This window comes from Idiotropiscis lumnitzeri, chromosome 1, assembly GCF_059441095.1.
Source record: "Idiotropiscis lumnitzeri isolate Australia: NSW breed Sydney's pygmy pipehorse chromosome 1, RoL_Ilum_1.0, whole genome shotgun sequence".
Taxonomy (NCBI): Eukaryota; Metazoa; Chordata; class Actinopteri; order Syngnathiformes; family Syngnathidae; genus Idiotropiscis; species Idiotropiscis lumnitzeri.
The window spans coordinates 27,689,229-27,714,079 of NC_142391.1; the positions used below are offsets into that span (position 1 = coordinate 27,689,229).

A 24,851-nucleotide genomic window follows, 5' to 3' on the forward strand; every position below is an offset into this window, starting at 1 on the left:
CATTGAGGCGGATGACGTAGAGCAAACACAGATGTATATACAGTCATCTGTGTATGTATAGGTCCATTTAAGGTTCAAACCGTCAGCTCAAGCCTCGTCTGTAAAGCCTCACCAGCTGGTTCGACTTTGCAAACCATCGCCGTGTTTGACAGCTCAGCTATCCTGACCTGACCTATAATTAACTGCTTGACATCAAATCCACTCAGCGGACGTCTGTTCCTAATGTACCGAAGTTAACGTTATCAATTCTGTTTATATCACAGCGCGTAAACAAAGTGCTTCACAAAAGCGCCGATCTTATGTAACCCTCCTCGCTTTGCAATCGTTTACTTTGTCAGTCATTGTCCTCTGATGACCAGCATGTATCTGTTCTGACTTCCTGTTGCTGGGTAGTGTTTACACTTCTCTTCACTTGGGAGTCTTGGATGCTGTAGCCAAGCGGCCGCACCACATCAGTAAATTGAGGACTGGCTATTCCCACCCAGTAGGAGATGCATGGAGGGAAAGCGGGACAACGGCAGATCTCTCACACATGTGCAAAAATAGACAAGGGGGGGGAAAAAATCCCAGAGCAGACAGGAACTGCCATTTTGGTCTTACTTGAGCATTTGTAGAGTTTGCGTGCCTGTGCGATATCCCCTTTGCTAAGTCTGGTTCTCTGGCCAATGGGTGGTCGCACACCATTCACATCGTAGCGCGGCAGGATGGTGTCCAGGAAGATGCCCCTGTGATGCACAGAGAGGGAGAGGGACGTTAATGCCACATGATCCTTGAGAGCCTGTTCGACAAGAAAGGAAGATTTGGAAAAAGTCAAACTAACACACTCTACTAGAGAAGACCTTGCACCTGGTGGTTCACGAGTGATTGAAAACAATGTGCGGCGTCTATAACAGGCATAAAGCCTGCCTAGAAGTGCTCAATTTTAATCCAGTTTCAGCGCAAGAGTGCTTAACTACAATCAAATTGTTACACGAACCCGGTGACCCCGGCATCACTATTTAACCATGTCTTTAAAGCGACGCAAATACAAACAATAATGAATTGTCATGTACATTACTTTCATGGTTTTAACCAACCCAAGCTTTTTATTCTCTGTTCATACTCTTTTTGCTTTTTATGCAGGATGTTTATGATGGCTTTGAAAGTACTTTAAAAAGCATGATGTGAAGAAATAACGGTTTTACTTAAGCTTATTTCTCCAACTATGCTTCTGCAATTTAGAGCCTCAGCTTTGTTTTATCTTGACATTAACTCTTTAGCAACGTCTAATACGTGGCTGGCAAGTGACACGCTGCGCCCGTCATACCATGGGAACATCACAAATAAATCATTTGAAAAACAGCGTAAATCATTTCTGACATTGCTACAGAGACACAACAATAAAACAACAACTTTACTTTTATTACTATTCCAGCTTTGCGCCGTATCCCATCCTTTGGGAGTTTCGGTCACTTCCGTTGTGTCGTGACTTTTGCAATTGTTACGACCTTTCTCGGCCACCGTAGATCACTCTTATCTACAGCTGTATTTGATAAAGAATTCAAATTATTCACGAAATAATTTCAACATAGACACATAAAATTGCAGAGTTAATGAAAAGCAGGACAAGAAACTATTGCCAAAGGCAGTACACCATTTCTCTCACCCGACTCATTTGTTCGTGACAAAAACGGCCAGTAATCACATTCCTGGCTTATAAATCAGAACTCGTTGACCTGAATCAACATGCACAGCCACACCTATCATCATTAACAACGTACACATAAGAGTGGGTCAAAAAGAAAACTGCTGAGGGACTTTTATCATACAAAGCATTATAATTGCACACTGGACCATTCGGCAGATTAACCTTATAACGCCATTGTGCTTAACATCTTTACAGGAGTAGAAGTTTTGAGTCATATAGGTCTAAAAATGACAGAAATCCTTACCAAAAGGTCAGGTGCAGCATATTTGGTTTTACAAAAGGCCAGGAGAGAACAATAAGTCTTAAAGACTCTTTTCACACTGCTGTCTCATTTGACACTTTGCTCGTTTCTCATTTCCATTTTTCTTCGTGTGCTGGCGAGCAGCGGCCTGGTTCCCTGGTCGTTCCCATGGTGACATGCCCATCAATGCCAGGCATGTGCAAACACTGCAGCCTGAGCTAACAGTTTAGACTCTTCCTGCTTGCTTGTCTCTCTTTGAGCCTCCACAAACCCGTATGCTAGTTCTCTGGGGAAAAAAAGAAAAACTCCACTCTAGCCAGTGTCAGAGGAGACAAAGGGCACACTGGCAGGTCTCTATTTGAGTTGGCAGTGCTGCACAGGGTGATCCAAAAAAACATTTTGGGGTAAAGAACTCCATCTTGGCGTAACGCAACACAGACAAAACCATGGCATGGAGACTTACTTGTCCAAAGAAGACAGCAAAACATTAAGAGGAACCATGAAATTTTGCAAACAATAGCCATAGTAAAAGCTGCGGCTTCCCACGGTGATTTACTGTACAACAGGCTAATAACGGACTTACAAAGACAGACACTGGCACAGGTGAATCAGCCAATCAGCACTCAGGAAAATGTGCATGGAATGACTTGTGAAAAGCTAAAAATCCTCAAATAAATCAATTTGGATGAAACATTCTTGAGCAGCGTCAAGCCATTCCTCTCATGTCTTGACTCATCAACACAAATTGCAACAGAATCCATGCTGAAGTGAAACCAGACCAAGGGAGATTATCAGCCTAACAAACTTAAGGGCTGGGCCTTGGTGTCAAAAGTTTCCACAGAACTTCAGAGCTCAAATCCACATTCTTGAGCCCGTGTAACTGAAAAACTGCATGCCGACAAGACTTTCAAGGATTCTGGAAAAAAAAGGGCTGATCGATCGACAGGTTTTCTTCAGGTCAATAAAAGGTCCACCAAGGAGGTTGTGTTTCAACATGGTTATTACATTTGCAATGTTCCACAAAATCTTTTAGAAAGTTGTGAAAAGCCAAGGAAACCCCCATGAGAGAAAATGTGGTTCCAAACGTAGGTGATATTAAATTCCTTATTTTGAATTCTTGCACAGCATCACTTCACTTGATTATGTCACACACTTTAATTTGGAGTCAGTCATTCCTCCCTAAAAAGTCTCCAGTCGGTGAAGAGTGCTGCTGCTCGTCTCTGGACTGAAACATTACACATTAACTCCTATTCCGGCTGTATGTGCAATGTTAAATACATTTTAAGATTCTGCTATTTGTTTTCAAATCTTAAATCTCACCCTGCCTCACCTCTGTGAGCTTTTCCATCGCTGCGCTATGAATGAATTACCGATGCAGATTCGAGCACCCACAGTGTGTATTTGTGAAAATCACTTTAAAAGCTTTCAATACATGTGCTTTATTCGATTTGTTTTTAAATCATATTTTACATTATAAGGCCTGACAGCTATGGATTTTTGTTGGCTTATATAGACGATGACTAAATCTAAATCTAAAATTCTGACAACCCATCAATTGTCCAAGCAAATAAAAAAAAGAAAATAAATTCTTAGTTCCTTAATGCTTCAAAAAATAGAGAAATGAATTACACGCAGAACAATTGACTGTCTTACATTACTTTGTCCTCTTAAGTTCTTTAGTATTTGTTTAACATTACAACAAGGAAAAAAAAAATTGATTTTTTTGTTATTTAAATATTTTAATTCTTATTTTTGTCTTGTTTTTATTTGATAATGTTTCAAAACATATTTTTGAATAATAATATCAATATATTCATTTTTAAAATCAAATTTGGCACATAAAAGAAAAAGAAAAAATCGCAGATCCCGACTGGCTTCGGCCAAAAGGCGGACTACATCCTGAATTGGTCACCCAATCTATAAATACAACTGAGTTGAGTTCATTTCTGCGTAATATTTCCCTACATTATATTGATTAAACGACAGTTATGTATGTAACTAGTACTGCATTCCGTGCTGTTTGGCACCTCCCTTGGCCGTCAGTCGGGACGAAATAAAATGAGGTTTATCGAGCAGGTGCTCGTCTATGAAGTTGGTTTGCTTTGAGCCTGGCTGAGGTCTAGCTGTTTAATTTATTAGGTGCTTTGTGGCACAGACTGTCTAAAAGAGTGTGCATGCTCCACGGCTTCACACGTCGGTTTGTGGACTGCCAACAGGATATTTTTGCTGTCGTGCTTTGTGTAGAATCTGGAGCCAAGTGAGGGTAGGCAGATCTGACACTCAGACAGGATAAATCATCATTCACATGGCAGGCAGGTCGAAAGCCATAACTGTTAAAAAGCGCAATTAGAAACATAAAAAGACTTTGAAAGAAGGTTAAAAATGAGAATTAAGGTCATTTTGTCAATGGAAGTAATTCCTCAGGAAGTTTTACATTGGAACAGACATATTTAAAAGGGGAATATCTGCTCATCTAAGCTAATCACACAAGACAGAGTTTTTGGTGCATAATAGAGGACACATCTGTACATATGAAATGCTAGACTATTTTCTTGCAAGTCTGGACTGAAGAAACAAACACAACTAAAGCGGATTTCACCTCTACACTAAGTGGAGCGCATTCCTGACCTATAGCCATGAACAGGCGGGCAGCTCCGCGCATTGGCTTGCACTCAGCCGCAGAGTGTTTAGACAAAGATTCTCTCTCTGCTTCCTGGAATCTGTTTGCTTGCAAAGAGCCGAGCAGCTGATTTGAGAGCAGGCGCGTACACCGGGACACTAACACAAGGCACTGGAGAGACATTGTGGCTCTCGGAGAACAAAAGAGCGGCTAACAGCTGGTTCTCATATCAGTGATGATCATAGGCCAGGCTCACTCATTTTGTTATTTTGAGTTGCCTGTGACCAAATATCAAATTACATCCAGACTGGCTGCACAATGTCAAAAACTTTTAACTTTAGGTAGAAGCCCGGATTGTTTGTAATGATTGTCGACGGCAGCTGTAGCCTCCTTTTCTACGTCTATGCAATCGGGGGGAAAGACTCAAAGTGTTGTCTTAATAAGCAGTGGATATTATAACATTAAAGTATACACACACCTATTCAAACACCAAGTGGTGTAGTATAAAAATAATGAGACCAAGATAAATCATTTCAAAACTTTTAGCCAGCAAATATGTGACCTATAACCTTTTATACCCAATTGAAACAAAAAGACAAATGTGACTCATCTTCTTCCTACATGGCTATTTTGGCTCAATGGTCAGTCCTCCAAATAAAGGAAAATTAAAGTAACAAGGCAGAAGTGTTTCGACATCAACTAGTTCTGCTAAGTGAATCTACTGTAGACGGCATAGCTACACTTGCCAAGCTGATGAGATCAAGCGAAGAAGCTGTATCAAGATTTAGACAAGAAAAAAAAAGATCAAAAAAGACTTTAAAATAATGAAGTCATTGTGTCTGCTCTGCACTGTGAGTGCGTCCACTGAATGCTCTGAACTAACATCCAGCCCAACTGCCAATCAACGATCTCTATTATGACGTGTGCTACTTTGTCTAGCATCTTTCTTATGCCTAAATACAATTAGATATTTGAGGCGTGAAAATATATCCACTTCAAACTTCCAGTGGATGGAATATGGCCCACCGGGTCAAACCACAACAACGAGGCACTCTAAAGCGGCCATGCCAGTGCAAAGTCCCTTTCCATACACTGGCTGTCAAGTTAGATGAAAAAAAAAACTCCTAAATCTAACCCTCGCTTTCCCATCTATGCGACATGCACACATTCACAACCAACAACGAGGCGCTTTATAGAGAAGATACATTTTTGAGATGTAGGCATAGCTTGCTAGCTTACAGCACATCACGATTAGGGGGGCTTCTCATGACACATTAAAAAGAAACAAATGAGTAAAAACAGATTAATGCCATATCTCCACAATTAGGTACAAGTTTTCAGTCAGCACATTTTCAAACTTGTATTAAAAAACAAGTCTTTGGATTTACTTTATCAGGTCTAATTTCAGTAATCATTTTTTTGAGTAGATTTTTTTTTCCATTTCAGTGCAGTTAACAGCAGCTTATAGTAATATAACACATGGCTTTTAGGAATAAGCCTCTGCTTGATTTTTTTATGAACACCATTTGTTATGATCGTAAGACTTAAGAAAGCAAAGTATTTTTGATATGGTACGTTGTGTAAAATCTTTGTGATCAACCCTTTTCCATTCCCTATCACTTTAATGATATAGGTAAGGGTGTTAAAACACCTCGGAAAATGAGTCTACAGTTTTAGCCTCTGCATTATGTTCCTGATCATTAAGACCTCTTCAAAAACCTTTCACTGGATAACGAGTTGGCAGACCAACTTTACGAGAAACTGCACGTAGCCCTGAAAGTGGTGCGTCGACATTTTGCTGTGATAAAGCAAGGCCACCGTTGCTCCGTGGGGCTGATGCGGCTTTATGAGGTCAGCCGCCACAAAAGCAACAGTAAAGCAGGAGAGTGGCTTTAATTTGAGCAAGCTGTAAGAAGTGGCTTGCACATCCCAAATACTTAATATATAGCTGCGAAAACTTGGCTTTTACTTGAAAGCGAAATGTCGCTCATCTTTTTAGCTCCGTAATGCGGGCACATGATGGAAACGCTTGATTGTTGTTGACAAGGGTTGATTTTACTCAGCGCTCCACATGGTTTCACTGACAATAGTCCGTTGGCTAGGGGACACATTTTGCTGGCTTTTGTTGAAAATGTCGAATCTGTACCCCATGTGGTACAATAATGAGTTTTGTCACCAACACAGCAGTGCTACAACTGCCTGAGGTGCTGCACAGGCTGGAAGGTCGTTTCGTCCTCGTTGGCTTTTCTGCTTTCAGTAAAAGGTAAGACCGCAAAGAAGGAGAGAGAGAAAAAAAAAAAAGAAAACTTTTTTTCTTGAAAGAAAAATAATGCTGTCTGTGTTGGAATAGTGTAGGAATCTTTGAGAAGGAGCAGCTGCCCAAACAAATCACATTAGTTAAGTGCTGTGAAGGTTATGATTAAATAAAATCACAACAAAAGGAGAGTGGAAATTTTCATTGTTGTTTTCAAAAATGTTCTCTATGCTAATTGACAAGCAATTAGGAAAAAAACTACGTGCAGGACAAGGAAGATGGAATTTCTAAATCTTGATAGATTCAGGATGGGGATTATTTTTAGTGTGTGGCTGCTTTCAATCTCAAAGATTACTGCCACGTTCAAGGGAGAGGACACAAACGCATCTGCAGACCGTATACAGCCATAAAATAAGACGTGCACGGACGGAAAACCAGATGATAAGTTAAAGGGTTACCGGGGGCGAAGAGTTGACCAAAGACTAGATTTCATGTGAGGTGGAACCGAGTGCAACATGGTTTGGCTCGTACCTGGAGAATGTATTCCGGGCATAGTGCATGATACTGTCGAAATCGTAGACTTCTCCTAAGGAATCCACTTCCCCGGGCTCCATTTTCAAAAAGTTGTACTCCTGTCCTGTGAATGTGCAAAACAAACTGGGTTGAACTAGACACAACATTAGGTACACGTGCCCCTGTGTAGATAATCTTTGTTTTTTTTCTACACTGTCGGAGCGATATTAAGCAACTCTTGGTTAATTATTGTGCAGAAAGAAAAATGAAGCAGCACTCAGCTCACGATGTTCTTGCCAATGTTATGAAATGTACCTGGCTGAATATTGTCTCTGATAATGCTGACGTGTTCGTCTCGATCGGGCCGCGTGTGTTCGTGCCAAAATCCGATCACGTGCCCCAGCTCGTGCACCACAATGCCAAACTTGTCACAGTTCTTTCCAATGGAAATGGCTTGGGGGCCTCCTCCGCGACGGCCCACGTAGGAGCAGCACCTGCCAGTCAAGAGACAAACACACAGAGGCAATTTCAACAGGATACCGATACCGGGACTTGGCAGCTTTGTAAATGAAACTGCAAATAGTGAAAGCAATGGAAAAAAGGAGAATTGAGTCATCGCATTTATATGCTCTTGATAACCTTTCCTGTACTTAATCGGGGATCTATATGAGCATAATCCATATATAGAGCAGTGACATTCATTCATTTATTGGTGTGCCGTCGCAGACGCGGTGGGCCCAGCACTCCCTCTCTGCGTGACATTAAAAGGTTCGGTAAGGGTGTACGGAAGATGGGCACACGCATCGCGGCCCTGCGAGCCAGACGCCGCTCTCTAATTACCACAAGGCAAACCAGGCTCTCCTGAGACACGCCTTGAACTTTGCAAAGTACAGGGGGGGGCCTGCTCAATATCCGTCAGAGTCAGGCATTCCCGCTGCTAACCACTGCCGCCCGCATGGATAATGCCATCCCTGTTGCACCCGGGGCCAGTTACCAAGCTAAAAATGGCTAGCGACAGTTGACTGGAAACAAATTATGAGTGGTGAACTGTGTCCGCTTTTCGCTTAGCGCTTTGGACTCAATGACGTACAGTTCATCAGGTGAGAGGGTACAGTCCAAAAGGTAGTTGTGTTGTAATTCAGAGCGACTTTAATTTGTTCTGTGACCAAACTCAGAACAAGTTTACACAATTGTAAAATCAATATCCTCCAATGCAAAGACCTGAAAAAAAAAAATTTACCGTATTTTTACGGCCAAAAGATGCGCCGTATCAAAGGGTGTAGTACCAGTTGAGGGTGCCATTTCTGTATTTCATACATAGATAGAACGCACCGTATCATTGGGCGCAAACAGAACCGAGCAACCGAGCAGTCGCGCTGGCTGCTCAGTCGCGCTGGCTGCTCAGTCGCGCTAGCGTGTTTTTAAAATGGCAGCGGGAGTTTCGGTGGTACTTTATTTTAGCTTTTAACAACGTGCTGAAGTTGTCCTCATCCAAAAAATGCACCAAGTTCTTGTCTTCTGTATCCAAGATAAACAGCTGGACACGTTCTCCACCAAACACGAGAGTCATTATCAGTCTGCCTCGCCGTCTCGTTGCCGCGCAGCCCCTCAGATGGGATGCCGACACAATGCCGGTGTGAGCAAGTCACTAATCAACAAACGATGTGCGGTCACGGTGTTACATCAAAACTAAAACTATCACCCCAAATCAACTGAATAGCATAAGAGTGTAGGCCCAGCAAAATTTCCACCTCCTAGCCTACCATAAATACCTTAGTTTACATGCATGCACACTAAAACAGAAGATAGCATGGCTAGCTGTTTTTAAAAAGGCAACAGGAGCAAAACTGAGTTTGGTTGTATTTTATTGAACTATTTAACAATGTGCTCACATTATTATTAATCAGTCATCATCCACAAATCCATCAAAATCGTCTTCTGTATCAGAAATAAACAGCTGGGCAAGTTCTCCCACAAACACGCCAGGTTCCCTCTCGTCATTGTCAGATTCCCCATGTCGCTGCTGCGTGCGGCTCCTCATGATGCCGGCTTTTGCGAAAGCCTGAACAACAGAGCTAGCGGACACGTTTGCCCAAATAGGGACATTGGGGGCTGCTTTGCACTGGGGGCGTGCCTTTGCGTTGTCATTCACGCCCATCTCCCCTCTCACGTCCGCCTGCTGTCGTTAGCCACGCCCGCCTTCTCTCTATATAAGCAGTGTGCAGGCAGGTAATGTTCGCAGTCAGCCCAGCGGTGCAAGTGGTCCACATAATGGGCGCTCCGCCTCAAAAGGCGCCCTAGTTTCAGGACTTTAAAGTGCGCCTTATGGCTGCGAAAATACGGTAATTTAAAAAAAAAAACAGTGCTATATTATATGAAAAAAAAAAACTTGTACATTGAAATTAACAGAGCGTAGTACTGAATTTGCGTGTTGAACGTGGTGTGTTTGTGTGCCTTTAAATGGAAGTGGTATCAGATGGAGTCTGGGCGGAACGACCAACGGGCTGCCCGTAACTTGTAAATTTATAAATCAGGGTACTACTGTAGTCCCAAAATGAAAGGCCCCATCCTTGTGAATGGTTTCTTGGCAACAACAAACTTCCCGTTCTGTCTAAAAGCAAAACGCTGAGTGGACACAGTGAAGGTCAATAAAATGGAGTAAACAGGACCGAGAGGAGGGTTGCGGAAGTTTTCCTGCTGGGTGCAGTGGTGTGCAACATGCATGACACAAGAGCTCAGTGACTGATGCACTGTGATGAAGAGATACAGGAAGCATTCCTGGCCACTGAATGGGCCGTCTCTCCGAGGACTGGTACAAGTCAGAAAAAACAGCTCGCGGAGAGACCGGGAACAGGAGAACAATGGTGAAAAGGCTGCCGAGCAGGGAGCGAGGAAAAGCACATAGGCGTTAAATCATTAGTGGGAGCTGAAGAAGGCTGCGAAGGGCTGAGCAGCGCTTTGCAGAGCGACGAACCCCACTGACTCACCCACATGGTCGGTAAGTGAAGACAATGTAGCTCTCCTCCTGTGTCCGCTCAATAAAGGTCACACAGGTGTGCTTCTCCCAGTGCCGCATGGCTTGGCGGAATATAGCTCGCTGACTGCCTGGATAGGACGAGACAGAGGGTGAGATCGTGGGAGTTGGACACACATTGAGGGGGGCGGGAGGGGAGTCTGAGAAGAAAAACGCAGCATGTGTAGCCGTTTAACCTTCAGCGGCCTGGTCAGCTTCGGTTATCTAAACTGGATCCGTCTGTATAAAACTTACCGCCTACATGCATGATGCGTTTCCACACTATGATTCAACGGCATCTGAAAGCCGTTTCTGGACATACCATTCCCTTTCATCCAGTTGAAATGAAATGGCAAATCACGACGTACAAACATCTGTACCACATTAAAATTATGTGTGATTATTTTCGTTAGGAGGCTTAACTCACCACTAAAATTACCACTGATGACATACGGAATAACACCTTCAGGCCAAACACGCTCAGGTCTGGACGTGGCAGCCCGTTTCCTGCGGCGGGAGCCTTGTCTGTTTTGGCTATTCTGATTGCTTGATCCTGAAAAAGTAAACATTGAGATTGAAAAAGAAGTTGGACAAATGCATTTACCATAAAAATGCTGTTGAATGATGTGGAAAAAAGTGTAGTGTGCACCCACTATGATCAGAACTATTGATAGAAAAATCAAGGTTTGGTGTGTTCTGCTGTAAATTATTGAAGCCTAAATCTACACACACACACATTCTCTGACACTTACAATAATCATCCAAATAACAGTGGGAAATAAAGCCATTGAACACTGCAGTGTGTTTAGCTTCTCCTTTCTCAACAGAAGTGTGTGTGACATAACATTGCTCGTCACTATAAAATGCATTAGGGCTTGATTTAACAATGCGGAGTGGTTACTCTATTTCCTTATGTGATAGTGTACGATCAATTTGACTTTAGAGTTTTTCCAGATAAATTTACAACTTGTTTAAAGATGCCTGAATAAGGGTCAAAAACCTTGTTTAGTTCTGAAAACAAAATGACAAAATGTAAATCAAGTCTCACCCTGCGGTTTTAAACATAGTCACATCGGTACTTTTTTCAACTCAAATATTACACCCAGTAAATAAACACATAAAACATTCCCTCTGCAGCCACAACATGAATGCACTTGTTGGAACATGTACTACTGTACTTTATAGAATTGTCAATCTCCCGGCTCTTGTCATTTAATGTTTGCGGGTCAAAAACTTCAAAACCTCCCTTTGACTGTTTGGGAGACAGTCTGCAATAAATCAACTGAGAAACGCATGCAGTGTTGCTATTTTTAAATCAACCGACAGCAATAATGGGAAATGTTATGTCAGTGAAGTGGCTTTAAAATTCCAGCTTGGTTTGCATCATTTTTACCTGTGTTTGTGCGATTAACCATTTGGACAGTTCTGGAGGCCAAATCTATTATTCTATCCACTTTAAATGATCGTAGGTCCTCCTCATCCAGAGCTATGTCTCCCAGAAAGGCAGCTGAAACAGACAAAAGAAAAATGGCACAGGTCAGATGAGTGTAAAATCGAAGTCCACATTTCGCCTGAGGCTTTTCCTGCTGCTCAGACTGAGTGGGCTGCACGGACGTCTTGTCAACATATCAAAATAAAAAACTGACTGCTTACTTACCGTTGCACAGAAATAGAGACGTGTATGTTTGGTTAGCAGGGAGCCCGGCTGGCTTGGGCTCCAAATTATAGGATAGCAATGTCAGCAACAGATTGGAGAGTTGGGGGGGGGGGTCGGGTGCGGCTTCATGAAAATAAAGTATGAACTCAGAAACCTGGCTGCGCGCAAAAATCAATGCGGACAAGTTCAGACCAGATTCACGAGACGACTACATGCTGCGTGCTTGGATCGTTAATGAGCGCCATCAAATATGATATGACACTTTGACACCGCCTGCAAGAAGTAATATGGGTCACCTTGAACATGTATTAGCGTTTTAATGAGGCCAAGGAGAGAGGAAAAATAACCAAACGCTCCCACTTTACGAGGAATGTGCTTTATGGGATTCCTTACTAAATGCCCCATTTCTATGCAGGAAAGGGCTCAGGGTTCTCTCCACACAGACAAGGCGCTCACTTTAACAAGCTTTTAACACCAGCACGTTTCCACAATTTATGGCCTGACTTGTATGCAGGCACCGGTGGGGGGAGGTGGCGCGGGTTTTGTGCTTTAAGCAGATGGGGGGTGGTGAGAAGGCAACGTAGTGGCTCTGACGTCCATGACTGAAGAGGAGATAAGTATGAGAGCGGAAGGAAAGAAAGATGGCATGGTACCCACACTGCCGCTGTCAATAGAGAAGGCAGATGTGGAGCGTTGAGAAAATGAAAGCCCTCAGCATGCGCGTTTAAAGGCTTGTGAGGTGGACCAGAACACAGGGAGCCGTTAAATCGAGAGTTATTTATCGCGGGTTTATTTTGAACTTTGATGTGTCATCTCTGACAGAGACTATATTTACTGAGATGTAAGCCGTCTGATGTGTAGATAAATGAGGTTTCTCTTCAGAACAGATAGAGAAGTGATGTAAAGGGAAAGAAAAAAATTGACACAAAGAACAGCTTGAAATTTGTTGCAGGCAGTGTAAAGTTAACACAAAGCAATCGCTACATCAGTTGATGGTACAAACGGTCACCGGCAAAACTGTGACAAAATCATTCAAATAAATTTGAACCCCTGATACGGGATATTATGTTACTCTGCTATCTACAGCCATCTCGGCATTGCTAATGAGAATCTGTTCTCAATTGCCTTACTTTATTGCGATATTTAAACTCTTATAAATTGTGGTTGTTACAAAAAAGAGGAATGATAGAGTATGCACTAAATTGCTTTTCCCTTTTACCTGGATTGACCTGTGTTACAATTTCCTTTTGTTCACACCACAAATCAATAACCTTGGTCAATTCGCCATGACGTGTGTTTTTTACAAATTATTGAACAATAATTTGGCGATGCACCGTCAATGGTTGAACAAACTTGTTTTTGTGGTCTTCTGAAAAGTGATGATTTTGGAGGTAAAAGGATTTCGCCCGACAACAGTGATATATAATTAATAAAAGAGTAAAGACGGTGCTTCGATCTGATCCCTGAACTGTTTAAAATGGTATTTCCTATATGTTAGAAGGAAATCAGTTCAGAATTAAAGCCTTATGTAGTTCATTGAAGAAGTTTTAACGATATGTGTTGAATATTCTGACTGACGAACCCGCGTGCTTCCACCAGGCCATAAAGTTTATTTTCGCAAGAAATAGCCCTCCCGCTGTTTTTTCTCTGAGGTTTTGCTTCATTTGTTGTATCACGAAAGAAGTTCTCTGTGGACGAGTCAATTGCAGCGTGTCGGAAATATTTTAACCAAAGGGTTAACAATGTGCTACTTGGCAGAAAACTGGCTTACAGAACATTTGGTCCTTCTGCACCACACTGAAAAATAATTGGGTTCTCATTTCCTTCTCAAGCAATTGCTGAAGGCTTTGACAAGATTGGGATCTGCGGGGAGCAGACAAGAAACCCAGAGAAAGCCTAGGGGCGGGTAGCCTTGCACCCTCAGACAGCTTTGCGAGGATGACAATTCTCTTAAAAGAGTCAAGAGCAAGTCTTCCGCCCTGCAGGTCGTGCAGGATGCACGTGGCTGAATGACAGAGTTTGGAATGAGAGGTTAATGGAAGCAATAAGCAGAGGTGGAGAGGCTGATGACAAGACAGGGCATGCACAAGTAAGCTTGAATTCCAGAGGTCAGAAACGATCTTTCATCTGAGCTCGCACTTAAAAAGCACACCACTCACGATCAGCACTTGCTAACATGATGTGGTGACGCTATCAGATGACAGAAACAGACATGCCATTGTTTAACTTCATTCTGATTTGATTCCTAGAAACTGTTCAAAAGAACAATCTGAACTTCTATTTTAATACCGAACAATCTGCTGGCATTTTATCACTGGACCGACTGAAGACAAACCACGAGTGGGGGACACATCATGTCGTGTGTAAGGTCAATTTGCACTATGTCAGACATGCTGCGCATTGACACACGGCGGGCGCTCAAGCCCGTGAGGTTCACGTCGGGCCGTGCACTCTACTCATGGCCGAGGACCAAGCATCCCAGCGCAGCGCCGGGGACGCGCTCCCTAATCCGTAATGTCATTGTTCTCAGACAACAGCGGCGATTGAAGTGAGCAAATGAACGGCAGGGCGGCATTAGAACTCATTTCCCCGAGGCGCAGCATTCGTCCTGGAGACGCGGTCGCAGTTTTACGGAAGCACTCGCAGGGATTTTAAATTAATCTCCTTGTCTCCTCGTTTTAGTTATCCACAGACATGATTTTAGGTTTCTTTTGTACACAACTCCAGGATGGGATTGAGGACAGGCTATGGAGAAAGGTGATAAACCCATCTTGAAACAAAGCCTTCTAATGATGGTAAGTGGAAACACGGAAGAAGAGTCATGTGTGACATTGTAGATTAGAGGCGTGCACAGATGGCTTCCCACACATTACTCATTACCTAAATGACAACAGCTGTAGTGATAATACCGGTATCAGTACAGATTGGCGCTATTCTTGCTGCTTATTTGTCAATGCATCCAGTTCGCATACCTTTTTAGGTAAAAGACATTCATGACAAATTTCCTTCATCTTCATGCCATTCAATTGAAGCCAAGTCATTGATTTGGGGAAAGTACAACTTCACGTTTCACCGTGACTTTTCTTTGCCCACTTAATCTAGACTGCGAATAATCCTTCTCATCTCAGTCTCTTGCCTCCCTCCCAGCCTTCATCATATTCAGTCAGATTATACGCCAGATCTCAATCAAATTAATCCCATTGATTCATGTAATGCCCAAGCTGCGACCTCGGCGGTGTCAAACACACCGGGATTCCAAATAAATCCCCTCCCTTGAATACCAGACCGTGACATCTGCCACTGAAACCTGCACAAACATCAATACTAAGCCCATCCAGACACTAAGCAGCAGCCTATATTTAGAAGGACTGCTAAAACTGCTCCGTGACTTGGAAGTCATTCGGCATGCAAGACCCACTGATGAAGGATGAGAAAGCCACAGCAATATGTAAGCCAGGAATGCATCACAATACCCTGGCACCGCCTTTCACAGCCTGTGTTTGGTAACAAACGCTGCATTTGAATCCCAATGGAAGCCAGCTGTGTATTGCGTTAAGGTGATTACCATTTGATGACAGTGTAGGTAGCACTTTTGAGCTTCCATTCTCTAGCAGTCCTCTCGGATCGTTCCTGGTGAGAGGAACCAATGTCGTCCTACGCACTGGGAATTTGTTATGAGATCACAAATACAGCACGGGAAGCGTCGTGACGTGACATCCCACGAGACGGCAACAAATCTTGTGAGCCGCAACCGAAAGATGAACGCAATTTTTTATCATTTTCTTGTGATGCCACCGCAGAAAGTTCTGATTGTTGGCAAAGAGGAAAAGTCTAATGAGAATCGTTCGATGAGGTTTTAAGAGTCCAACAGTTTGAGTATCTCAAAAATGTTTTGACTTTATACATCCCAGTGTAACTGTGCAGCAGTTACGATGACAAAGTGAAAGCACCTTCTTGCCACAACACTACTTTGAAAAAGTAATTTGTTTTATCTCCACTTGATTACTGTAATGCATTACATTTTGGAGTCAGCCAGTCCTACCGCAGACATCTCCAGTTGGCTCAAAAATGCTCTGCTGTTTGCCTCTTAGCTGGAGCACATAACTCTGATTCTCTGCGCCTTCCACAGGCCGGCAGAGCAAGTTCATTTTAAGATTCTTTTATCTGCGTTTCGATCTTTAATTGGTCTCGCCCCAACTTCCTTCTTTGGGTTGCTCATCCACAATGCTCCAGCCCAGGTCAGCTGCCCAGCTATTTCTGGAGGTACTGAAGTCTTTGCAGACAAAGTAGTTTGCTGTTCCTCCCTTTGGATATTAGACAAGCATCATCACTGTCCATTTTTTAAAACTCACCCAAAAATCCATTTTCACTGCTTGGCTTTGAACTTGATTTGAGACTGCACATTTTATTGTTTCACTGTTTTTATTAAGGCCCTGACGCATTAATTGGCTAGCATATATAATCAGCCGATATTAGCTATTTTAACAACTGGCAAAGATTAGCTGCCTTTATTTTTTATTTATTTTTTACAATTTTTGCCCTCTTTTTTTTTTATATACAAACACATTACAACACAAGACAAAGATAGTAACATGGCAATACTACCCCCCAAAAAATCAATTAAAATCTGCAAAAACAAAACAAAATTGTCCAATTTCTGCTGAATTCTCTCTGTTATGAAGTTAAACACATTCTAAAGTCCCTCGGTATGATCGTGAGAGTGATGTTTGTTTGTCTGTAATTGGCTGGCAATTGATTTAGTGTGTACCCCACCTACTGCCCAAAGACAGCTGGGATAGCCTCAAGCACGCCCGTGACCCTTATGATGAGAAGTGGTTTGGATAATGTATGGATGGATGAATAAAAGACAAAGAAAACGGTCACATTATCTGCCTGTAATTAAGATGGCAATTGTTGTAAACATTACTTTTTTTTTTAAATTCCTATATATCTATTAAATTAAATCTGCCAATCAGAATTTTATTCTGACAAATGAATAAATCAAAAAAATCCATACCAGTTGGGCTCTAGCCTTTAACTTTTTTTGGTTTGTTTTTAGTCTTAAATCTGATTTTTCACTTCACTTCCCACTTTGTTACTGCTGTGGTTGTTTTTTTTTAAGTGATTTTGGGAATAATGTAAATGTGTCACTCCTGTTAGGAAAAGCAGCAGCTGCAGTCCTTGACGGTTGCTAACAAGGCAATTTGGGTGCAAGGTGGGAGAAGAAAACCAATTTGCTAATCTGCTCATTGGAGAAAGGTACACACGGTATAATTAGAAAAGAACCTCTGGCTGCAATCTCATCTGCCAAAGTCGGAGATTCAGGTAATTATCTTTGCAAAAGCCCAAGTCTCATTTGCCACAGCTGAAATGAAGACCGTTAGCGCACTGCAGCTTGGAGCTTAATGACTACAGTGAGAGCGACCGAAGCTGCAAAGGGCAAGCGAATTCATTGCGTTTGACATTTCTCACTACATAAAGCTCATTAGCAGATTGGATTTCACAGCTCATCTCCGCCACTGATTACCGATACACCTCATAGCCTGAGCTGCTTATTTAGAGTTTGTAAAGTCAACAACATGCTGCACCAGAATGAAGACCTAATGCTTGTCTAATATAGACTGAGATAAATTTACATTTTGATTTGTAAGAGAGTTTTTTGGGGGGGATGAACTGATTTGACAGCTCTCATCTGTTCTGCTTACCTTCTGGTTACCAGAAACTGCATTGAAGCACCAGTGAATTGTTTGAGAGAAATCAACAGTAAACAACAAAGAAATGACTGTTACGCTCCTCATTCAAGTAAGCTAATTAAGCAACCATTGAGCCATTTAAACGACCCCGCCCCCAACACCACAACCCTCCAAAGCATTTGTTGCAGCTAGGGCTCCGCTCTACTTAGACTTGCCACTAATGTGATGCAAGATTAGTTATTACTTAGGCTCTGACAACAAACATATTGTTCCAACTAATGCACTGAGACCATGTCAATAGAGCGCACCCTTAATCACCTGCAGAGAGGGAAGTGGCAGGGGTCCTGTCATATAAAAAAAACACCCAGTGTGGGCTCACCTCTATAGGGCCTGCGTTCCATGATAAAAGAAAAAGCATCTGCTTAAGTGATGCTTGAGGGTTCTATCATGAAGTTCAGCAGACAGCCCAATCACAAAACCAGAACACTACCAAGGAATTGAGTTGTATTTTCATTTGTTTGGAAAGCTGCCTTGTTTCCACTTATGCAATTGAAGCAAAACCATAAATACCCCGCCAAAAAATGGCCCCAATCTTAGCTTGTAATAACTTTATAAAATGATCTTTTTTTAATGAATTAACGAAGCATTGGTTCACAACGGCAATTTTCAAAGTGTTCCTATTTGGGTAGTGGCAGATGACTTCAGGAAAAAAAATAGAGACGATAATAAAACTTGATAAACTCATTTTAGCTATCTTAACAGAACAAATAACATTTTTGTTCCTATTGTGGAAAAGGAGATAAGAGAAAACCCCTGAGGGCTGCAAAAAGACTATTTGTTTATGTGACTGCAATAAGAATAAGAAAAACAACAACAAGTGTGTAGTGACGTAAAAAAAAAAAAGAAGAAAAATGCTGTTGCTATTGTTCTTGCAACTTTCAGATTGTCCCCCCTGGGGTCGCCACAGCTATTTGTTAGGCACAGTTTTTACACCGGATGGTTTTCCTGACAAATCTACCCATTTTATGTGGGCTTAGACCAGAATTGTTAAGTATTGGCAAAATCACTGGGAATCAAACTAACTAAAACCTTTACATTCTTAGAGGGCATAGGCACTGTTCCACACACCAAGACCCTTTAAGAATGTATTGCTAAGGTTATAAGCAAGTACCGTATACTGGACACCAGAAACCATGTCAGGCATGCGGAGATACTTGCACCCACTTCAAACAATTCTCTGCAAAATGGATGTTGAACTTAACTTCGGCAACAACAGCGCCGGCCGACCAAACCAAAGCAAGCTTGAAAGACAGGCATGCATATGGAAGTTCAAATGTCAACAACAACAACTTGTTGCTTTAAGAAGTGAGTGAAATGTTCACCATGTTCAAGAAACTTTTCATCTGTGTATTAATGAGGACTACATCGAACCCCTTAAGATTGCTCTTTATAAAACCAGTTATTGTCGCACTGGTCACAAATGAACGGAGGTTTCTTGTGAAACCACCTTGGCCACCTGGGGGCAGTTTAAGATGGACGGACAGATATACTGACATACCTATCGTTACATGACAATTATTACTCATTCTTCACAGAGGATGAAAAATAAATTCTGTGAGTGTAGATACACTGTCAGTTAACATTTGTGGGGCAACTATGGTTTAGTTGGTAGAACCACTCACCAAAGGGTCTGTGGTTCACATCCTGGCTCGGACTGCCTACTGCTGAAGTGTCCTCGGGCAAGACACTAACACAAGACACTCTGAATTGATCTAGGTTGGCAATATAAATGAGAATTTAATTGCCTAACCGGGTTAAACAAATTAAAAAAAGTGTAATTCTCTTTGCTTTGGGTTCGGTTTAGTCTGACAGTAAACTTGACAAAAAACGGCTCAAAGCCTTTTTTGTATAAGTCTAATTATATCGGCCAAACTCCTGCTTATTAATTGATTTGAGCAACTTCCGTCAAATAGTGCATGTATCTCGCGTCGAATAAACACATAAATAGGATCAGTTGAACAATGCTTCGTATCTTGGAAAAACTTCCTAAGTGGAGTCATTTGAATCTCAAGGCTCCACTGTACTTTGTTCTGCCTAGAAAAACTAAATAAAAATCACATTAAACAGTCTTGTCTAATACCACATTCTCAATGTGAGATAGTGTCCCTGAGTAAAAGGGGCACAAAAGGTGTTGCTGCCATCTTACTTGAACATCTGGAAAACTGGAGGGCTGCTTTCCATAGGTGTTGAGTAAAGTATATGAACAAGTGGCTCATGTGGAAATATTTTAATTATTGTTTGTGTCAGCATGTGCCCAAAAGATGTAATCGCTGGAATTGGGAGGATATCTCCAAAACCTTCACTTTTCAGTCTGTTGAGCCATCTTTAAGACAGTAAGCCATTTTCAAAACTTGGAATTGGTCAATAATTTGTAAAAATAACATGCATGTGTGCAGACTGACCAATTGTATCAATTTGTGGAAATAAAAAATGTCATTGACCAAATTTGGACATAGTAGGATTTGGCCTAATGCAAGCGCTATGCACACACAAGTATAGTGTATGATGTCATGGATCTAGCTAGACATGATATAATAACTAAGAAAGGTTTATGGGGTCACTGAGAGGAAGTTTTTAATGGGCAACATTAAACATCGTGTGACTCAAATCAGCGTTTTTTTTTTTAAATACACCCCAAAGGGAAAAAAATACAGCTGTTGTATTTGAAAAAGACCAAACCAGGTCAAGCGCTGACCGCAAGAGGAATGACATAAGTCACTGTTTGTCTGGCCTGCACCTTCCAGCCCCGCTTTCCTTTGGCACAAGGTGAATGACCTACAGTCAGCGCCGGCTAGTCCGAGAGGAAGACGAGGAGGAGGCGGAGGAGGAGAGAGCTGAGGGGCAAAGAGTGCCGAGAAAACCAAATTTCATAAAAGAGGAAAGAAAAAGAGGAGGAGGGGTCAGGTCAGCCTGTCTGCAGCCAAGAATAAAAACATGCAAGAACCAAACGCATTTGTCAAATTCAACTCAAATACTAACAAGGAGGCTGCCTCATTAGAATAAGGGGTCATTGGACTTCACATAAGGGGGGTTTTGGAGCGGATCACCGATCAGCGAGTTTAATAATAAAATGAAAAAATTTAAAATAAAAAGATCCGATGAGGAGCTGGACCAGTCTATTTAAACTATTTATTTACTGTACACTATTCGCCGAGACTGCCCGGCCCACGAATAGCCAAAATTCGCGTAGAATTGACGCCAATTGAAATACATTTTGGGGGGGGGGTAACAAACCTTAAAAAATTACTCCAAAAATACTGATATTTAAAATGGGGGTAAAAAAAAACAATAATCCGCCCAAGATTACTATATTGTTACGAATATTGTAATTTTAATTAATTGATTTATTTTGATTAAATCTGACTGTATATGCCGAGAAACCTAGAAAAAACTCTGGAGTGAATGAGATTGGTTGCCCAGGAAAGAGGTGTTACGCATGCAAGTAGTGTTTCTTTCCAAAATGACATCACAAGATTTTTAGTCTATTTTTCTGCAGGTCGCTTTGACAAAAGCGTTTTTTACTTGAGTTGCTGTCATTGAAACGCAAGTCTGCAAAGTCCGCATCATCAATGAGCCCAATCATACACGTCAAGGCAGCTGCCGCCGCCATGATTTTCACCAAGCAGAGCATGACTGCTTCTCATCTATTTTTCATTTTGAGACGAAGTGTATCTAATCTCTGTCAAGTCTTAAATGTCTCCCAGGGGATCCTGACAATTCGGACTTCCAGGGGTTGGCTTCGAAAAGAGACGGTTTTACATCAGATTACGTACATGCACTGCTTCAGGACAATCAATTCCAATTTACAAAACCTCATCTCGTTATTTAACTCTGAAAGAGGCACACTTGAGCTATTTGTGAAAATGGGGTTGACAAAAAAACATAACATCAGGATTTTGGGAGGTCAGTTGTTTAATTGGGACGCTGACTGTAAAACGCGCTAAGCCATTTTATTGATCCTCAAGACAAAATTATTTGGCTAGTTTAGTGGAGAAAGGCTAAAAGATATCATCTTACAAATATTGTTACCACTTTTGTGACGTCTCCTCTGTCTATGTTTACTCCAAAGAAGAATAAGGAAAACTTTTTTTATTATTAAATTTGGGGGGGGGGGGACAAGACAGCTATTTATAATCAGTCGAACAGAAAATTGTACTCTCGCCCAAACTTGAACGCTGCGACCTTTTTATGTGTAGCATGAAGCCGACTGTGGCACTGAAGTTTTGCTTCATCGAGACCACAAAGCATTTATTTATTCAATGTGAGGTGAGAAAGAGATTTTATGTGAGATTTTACAACAAAACTAGCAAAAATTTAGGGTTATTTTTAGATTAGTAAATTTATTGAGTTTTATTAATCTAGAATTTACAACCAATAAACTGGATAAGTAAAACTGTGGCAGCGGATTGGGATTTAAAACTCCTTGAAGAATATTCCGTACTGTATTATTTGTTACTGAACCTCAAGAACATGATTGTCATTGAAGAAGTGGATTGCCACATTGACGGGAAACGGGCAAGATTTTAGGAGAGAGTGTGGATAGCGAGAGAGGTTGATCGGAATGATCGATGGCCCCATTCACTGCATTTCGGTGACAGAACACCCATTTTTCCCATTTTACGAAGTATTCAAAAACAATTGTGTCCTGCCTGTAATTCATATCTTTATTGTTGTAAAAAATATGTTATTTTATTCATTATACATTTGTTTTTCTTAGTCAGCCGACTAATCGGGCATCAAATTTAATTGTCATGCAATATATACCGTATGGGGACAGCATGGTGGCGCCACATTGGCTGCCAATAGAACGAACAGATAGGTCGCGCTTGAGCTTAACATGGTCTACATGGACTTTTATTTATTTTATGTTTAGGTGAAAGGTTATGCACACTTTTGATTAGCTCTTACATCAGCAACGTTGCAACATCAGTCACTGGCGATTCCAATTTTCAATTGCAAGAAAATAAGTGGCAGAGTTTCCGCCATTTATGGAAATTATTGCCAAACCCCACACACCGTCCGTCTGTGCCACAGTCATTTCAACCACGCACTGGAGAAAAATTCCGTTGTTTTTTTTTTAATGACCCTACACCTGTTGTTTTCTTGGGTCTTGAGCTTAAAAAAAACTTTGGGATGAGCTCAATTCAGGAACACAACACACATAGAGGGCAAACAAGCATAACTGGATTTTTCTGCTTGATTAGTTAAAACGCATTCAAGAAAAAAAAGGGGACGTAAGGACGGCAATACAGAGGTCAAATAATGAGAAAGTAGTGCAAGCAGGTGGGTGTCATCACCGTCTGAAAGCTTTCTAATGTCAAACACATTACGATAACATCCAGCCAGTAGTCACACTCTGACATGACACAAACACAGCATCACTAAATCCCCAGAAAAGGACATCATGTCCCGTGTATCAATATTTGTGCGTAATCACACTTGGAAAAAAATAAGGAGTGAAGCAATAACAGGAAGTAGGCCCTTCGCCGGCTGTGGACATCTGCAGCGTACCTGTTTATACATAGCTACAATACACCCTTTTCCTTGGATGAGAGGGGTCGTGGGGTCAGAGATGAAGACATCATATTGGCGGTTTCATGAAAGTTGTGCTTTCTCGCCAGCTGCCACATCAGAAATGGTCACAGGCATAATAAGTAAGCACTTTGAGGATATTGAAGGACGGTGTAACAGGAATACTTTCAGCAGATGGAAAAAAAAAAAAAAACAATTCCCCAAAGGGATTTGGCAAGACGTGGGAGTTCAGAGTGCAGGAAAAAGATTATCATGACAACTCAGATGCGTCTTGGCCAAATATTGTGAGCCTAAGCAGGGCTAAGCTCAGTTCCAAAAATGATTATATGTACACTCAATGACACCATGTAGAAAAGGGAGCAGACGTTGTTGAAATTAAGTACCCCCCCGCCCCACCATCATCCACAACATACTGATCATGATCACATATGGAGGACTAAAACAAAAATGAACCCAAAATTGTATGCTGCAACTTTTCAACCAGCAGAAACTTTTAGGGTGAAAACTCGTCACCTCCCTTTAAATCTTTCAAACTAAGTCCTTCAACGCCAAACAAATGCACACAATGTCCCTTGGAGCCTTTTCCCCAACTCCAACGCGCCACTGTCATCTCCATATCTCTCACAACCCACCCCCAAACAAACAAACACAATCGTGGCACGTCCACGCAAACGAGGCAAATTTCTGCATTAAAGTCCGCAAAAGGGAAGAAGAATTATTCGTGAAAATTTCACTCACCAGCTTTACAGGGATCCTTGTAGTCGATCACATCTGATGTGGCAACGGGCTCCACGAAGTAGCCGGGGTCGATCGCCTCCAAATCGAGTGGCAGTATCACGCCGAGGCAGGGAAGGAGAAGCAAACATCTCGTCGCGAGATCCATGATTGTGCTGGGGGAGACGGCCAAATGCGAGGGTAAAGGTAAAGGAAGAAAGGGGACAGAAAGAGAGAGGGAGGCAGAGAGAGAGAGTAGGGGTGAGAGAGAGGGAGAAATGGGAGGTTTGAGGGGGAAACGAGATCCCTCCGGAGGGCGGGTTTTAAATCCAAGCCCTCTCCGGTGTCTTCTTGACTCTGGGGGGGTGAATGATTCAAGTGATTGCTGTCCTTCAGCTGGAGCTCCAGGCGACTGCCGAGAACTGCTTGAACTGAAACTTTGATGATATGGCAGCAGCTCCTCGGGGACGGAAACAAAGACATCCTTTAATCATTTTTACCTTTGTGTATGTTTATGGCTCCTATTCGCTCCACTGACCATATTGTATAGAGAACGTTTTTTTAAATGAATTATTTCCGTAAATGAATGAGCACTAGGAACTATTTTCTCCAGGCTAGCTGCTAAATAAATTGTAGCACTTTTAGCTCGCAGCTAAGTTCAACACAAACAAGCGAATATTTTAAAACGGCGTAAAAATTAATATGCTCGGACAGGTCAAATCTGTGTTTTCATTTAAAAATAACTGAAGAAATCACTGTTGATCACTCCAGTTGTTCATTACTTTTATCTCCTTTGCCTTTGGCCATTTTTTATTCCGCGTGCACGAGAAAAACGTGGAACGTGCACGTGTACACGCGCACACACGC

At 41.9% G+C, this 24,851-nt stretch overlaps 1 protein-coding gene across 2 annotated transcripts in view; it reads right to left on the reverse strand.

Annotated features, from left to right (window-relative positions):
- The window catches only part of bmp1a (bone morphogenetic protein 1a), a 39,599-nt gene extending 14,748 nt beyond the window's left edge, over positions 1–24,851 (reverse strand). Inside the window, exons 1-8 of one of the 2 annotated variants that reach the window (XM_088292819.1) lie at positions 24,523–24,851; positions 24,009–24,444; positions 11,722–11,835; positions 10,756–10,881; positions 10,303–10,420; positions 7,631–7,809; positions 7,334–7,439; positions 601–725 (exon numbers count right to left, since the gene is read on the reverse strand). In XM_088292819.1, coding sequence (XP_088148945.1) covers positions 601–725; positions 7,334–7,439; positions 7,631–7,809; positions 10,303–10,420; positions 10,756–10,881; positions 11,722–11,835; positions 24,009–24,444; positions 24,523–24,525 — 1,207 coding nt within the window. In that variant the 5' untranslated portion in view covers positions 24,526–24,851. Of the gene's footprint in view, positions 1–600; positions 726–7,333; positions 7,440–7,630; positions 7,810–10,302; positions 10,421–10,755; positions 10,882–11,721; positions 11,836–24,008 lie in introns of both variants that reach the window. The other variant, XM_088292828.1, reaches the window with a different exon arrangement.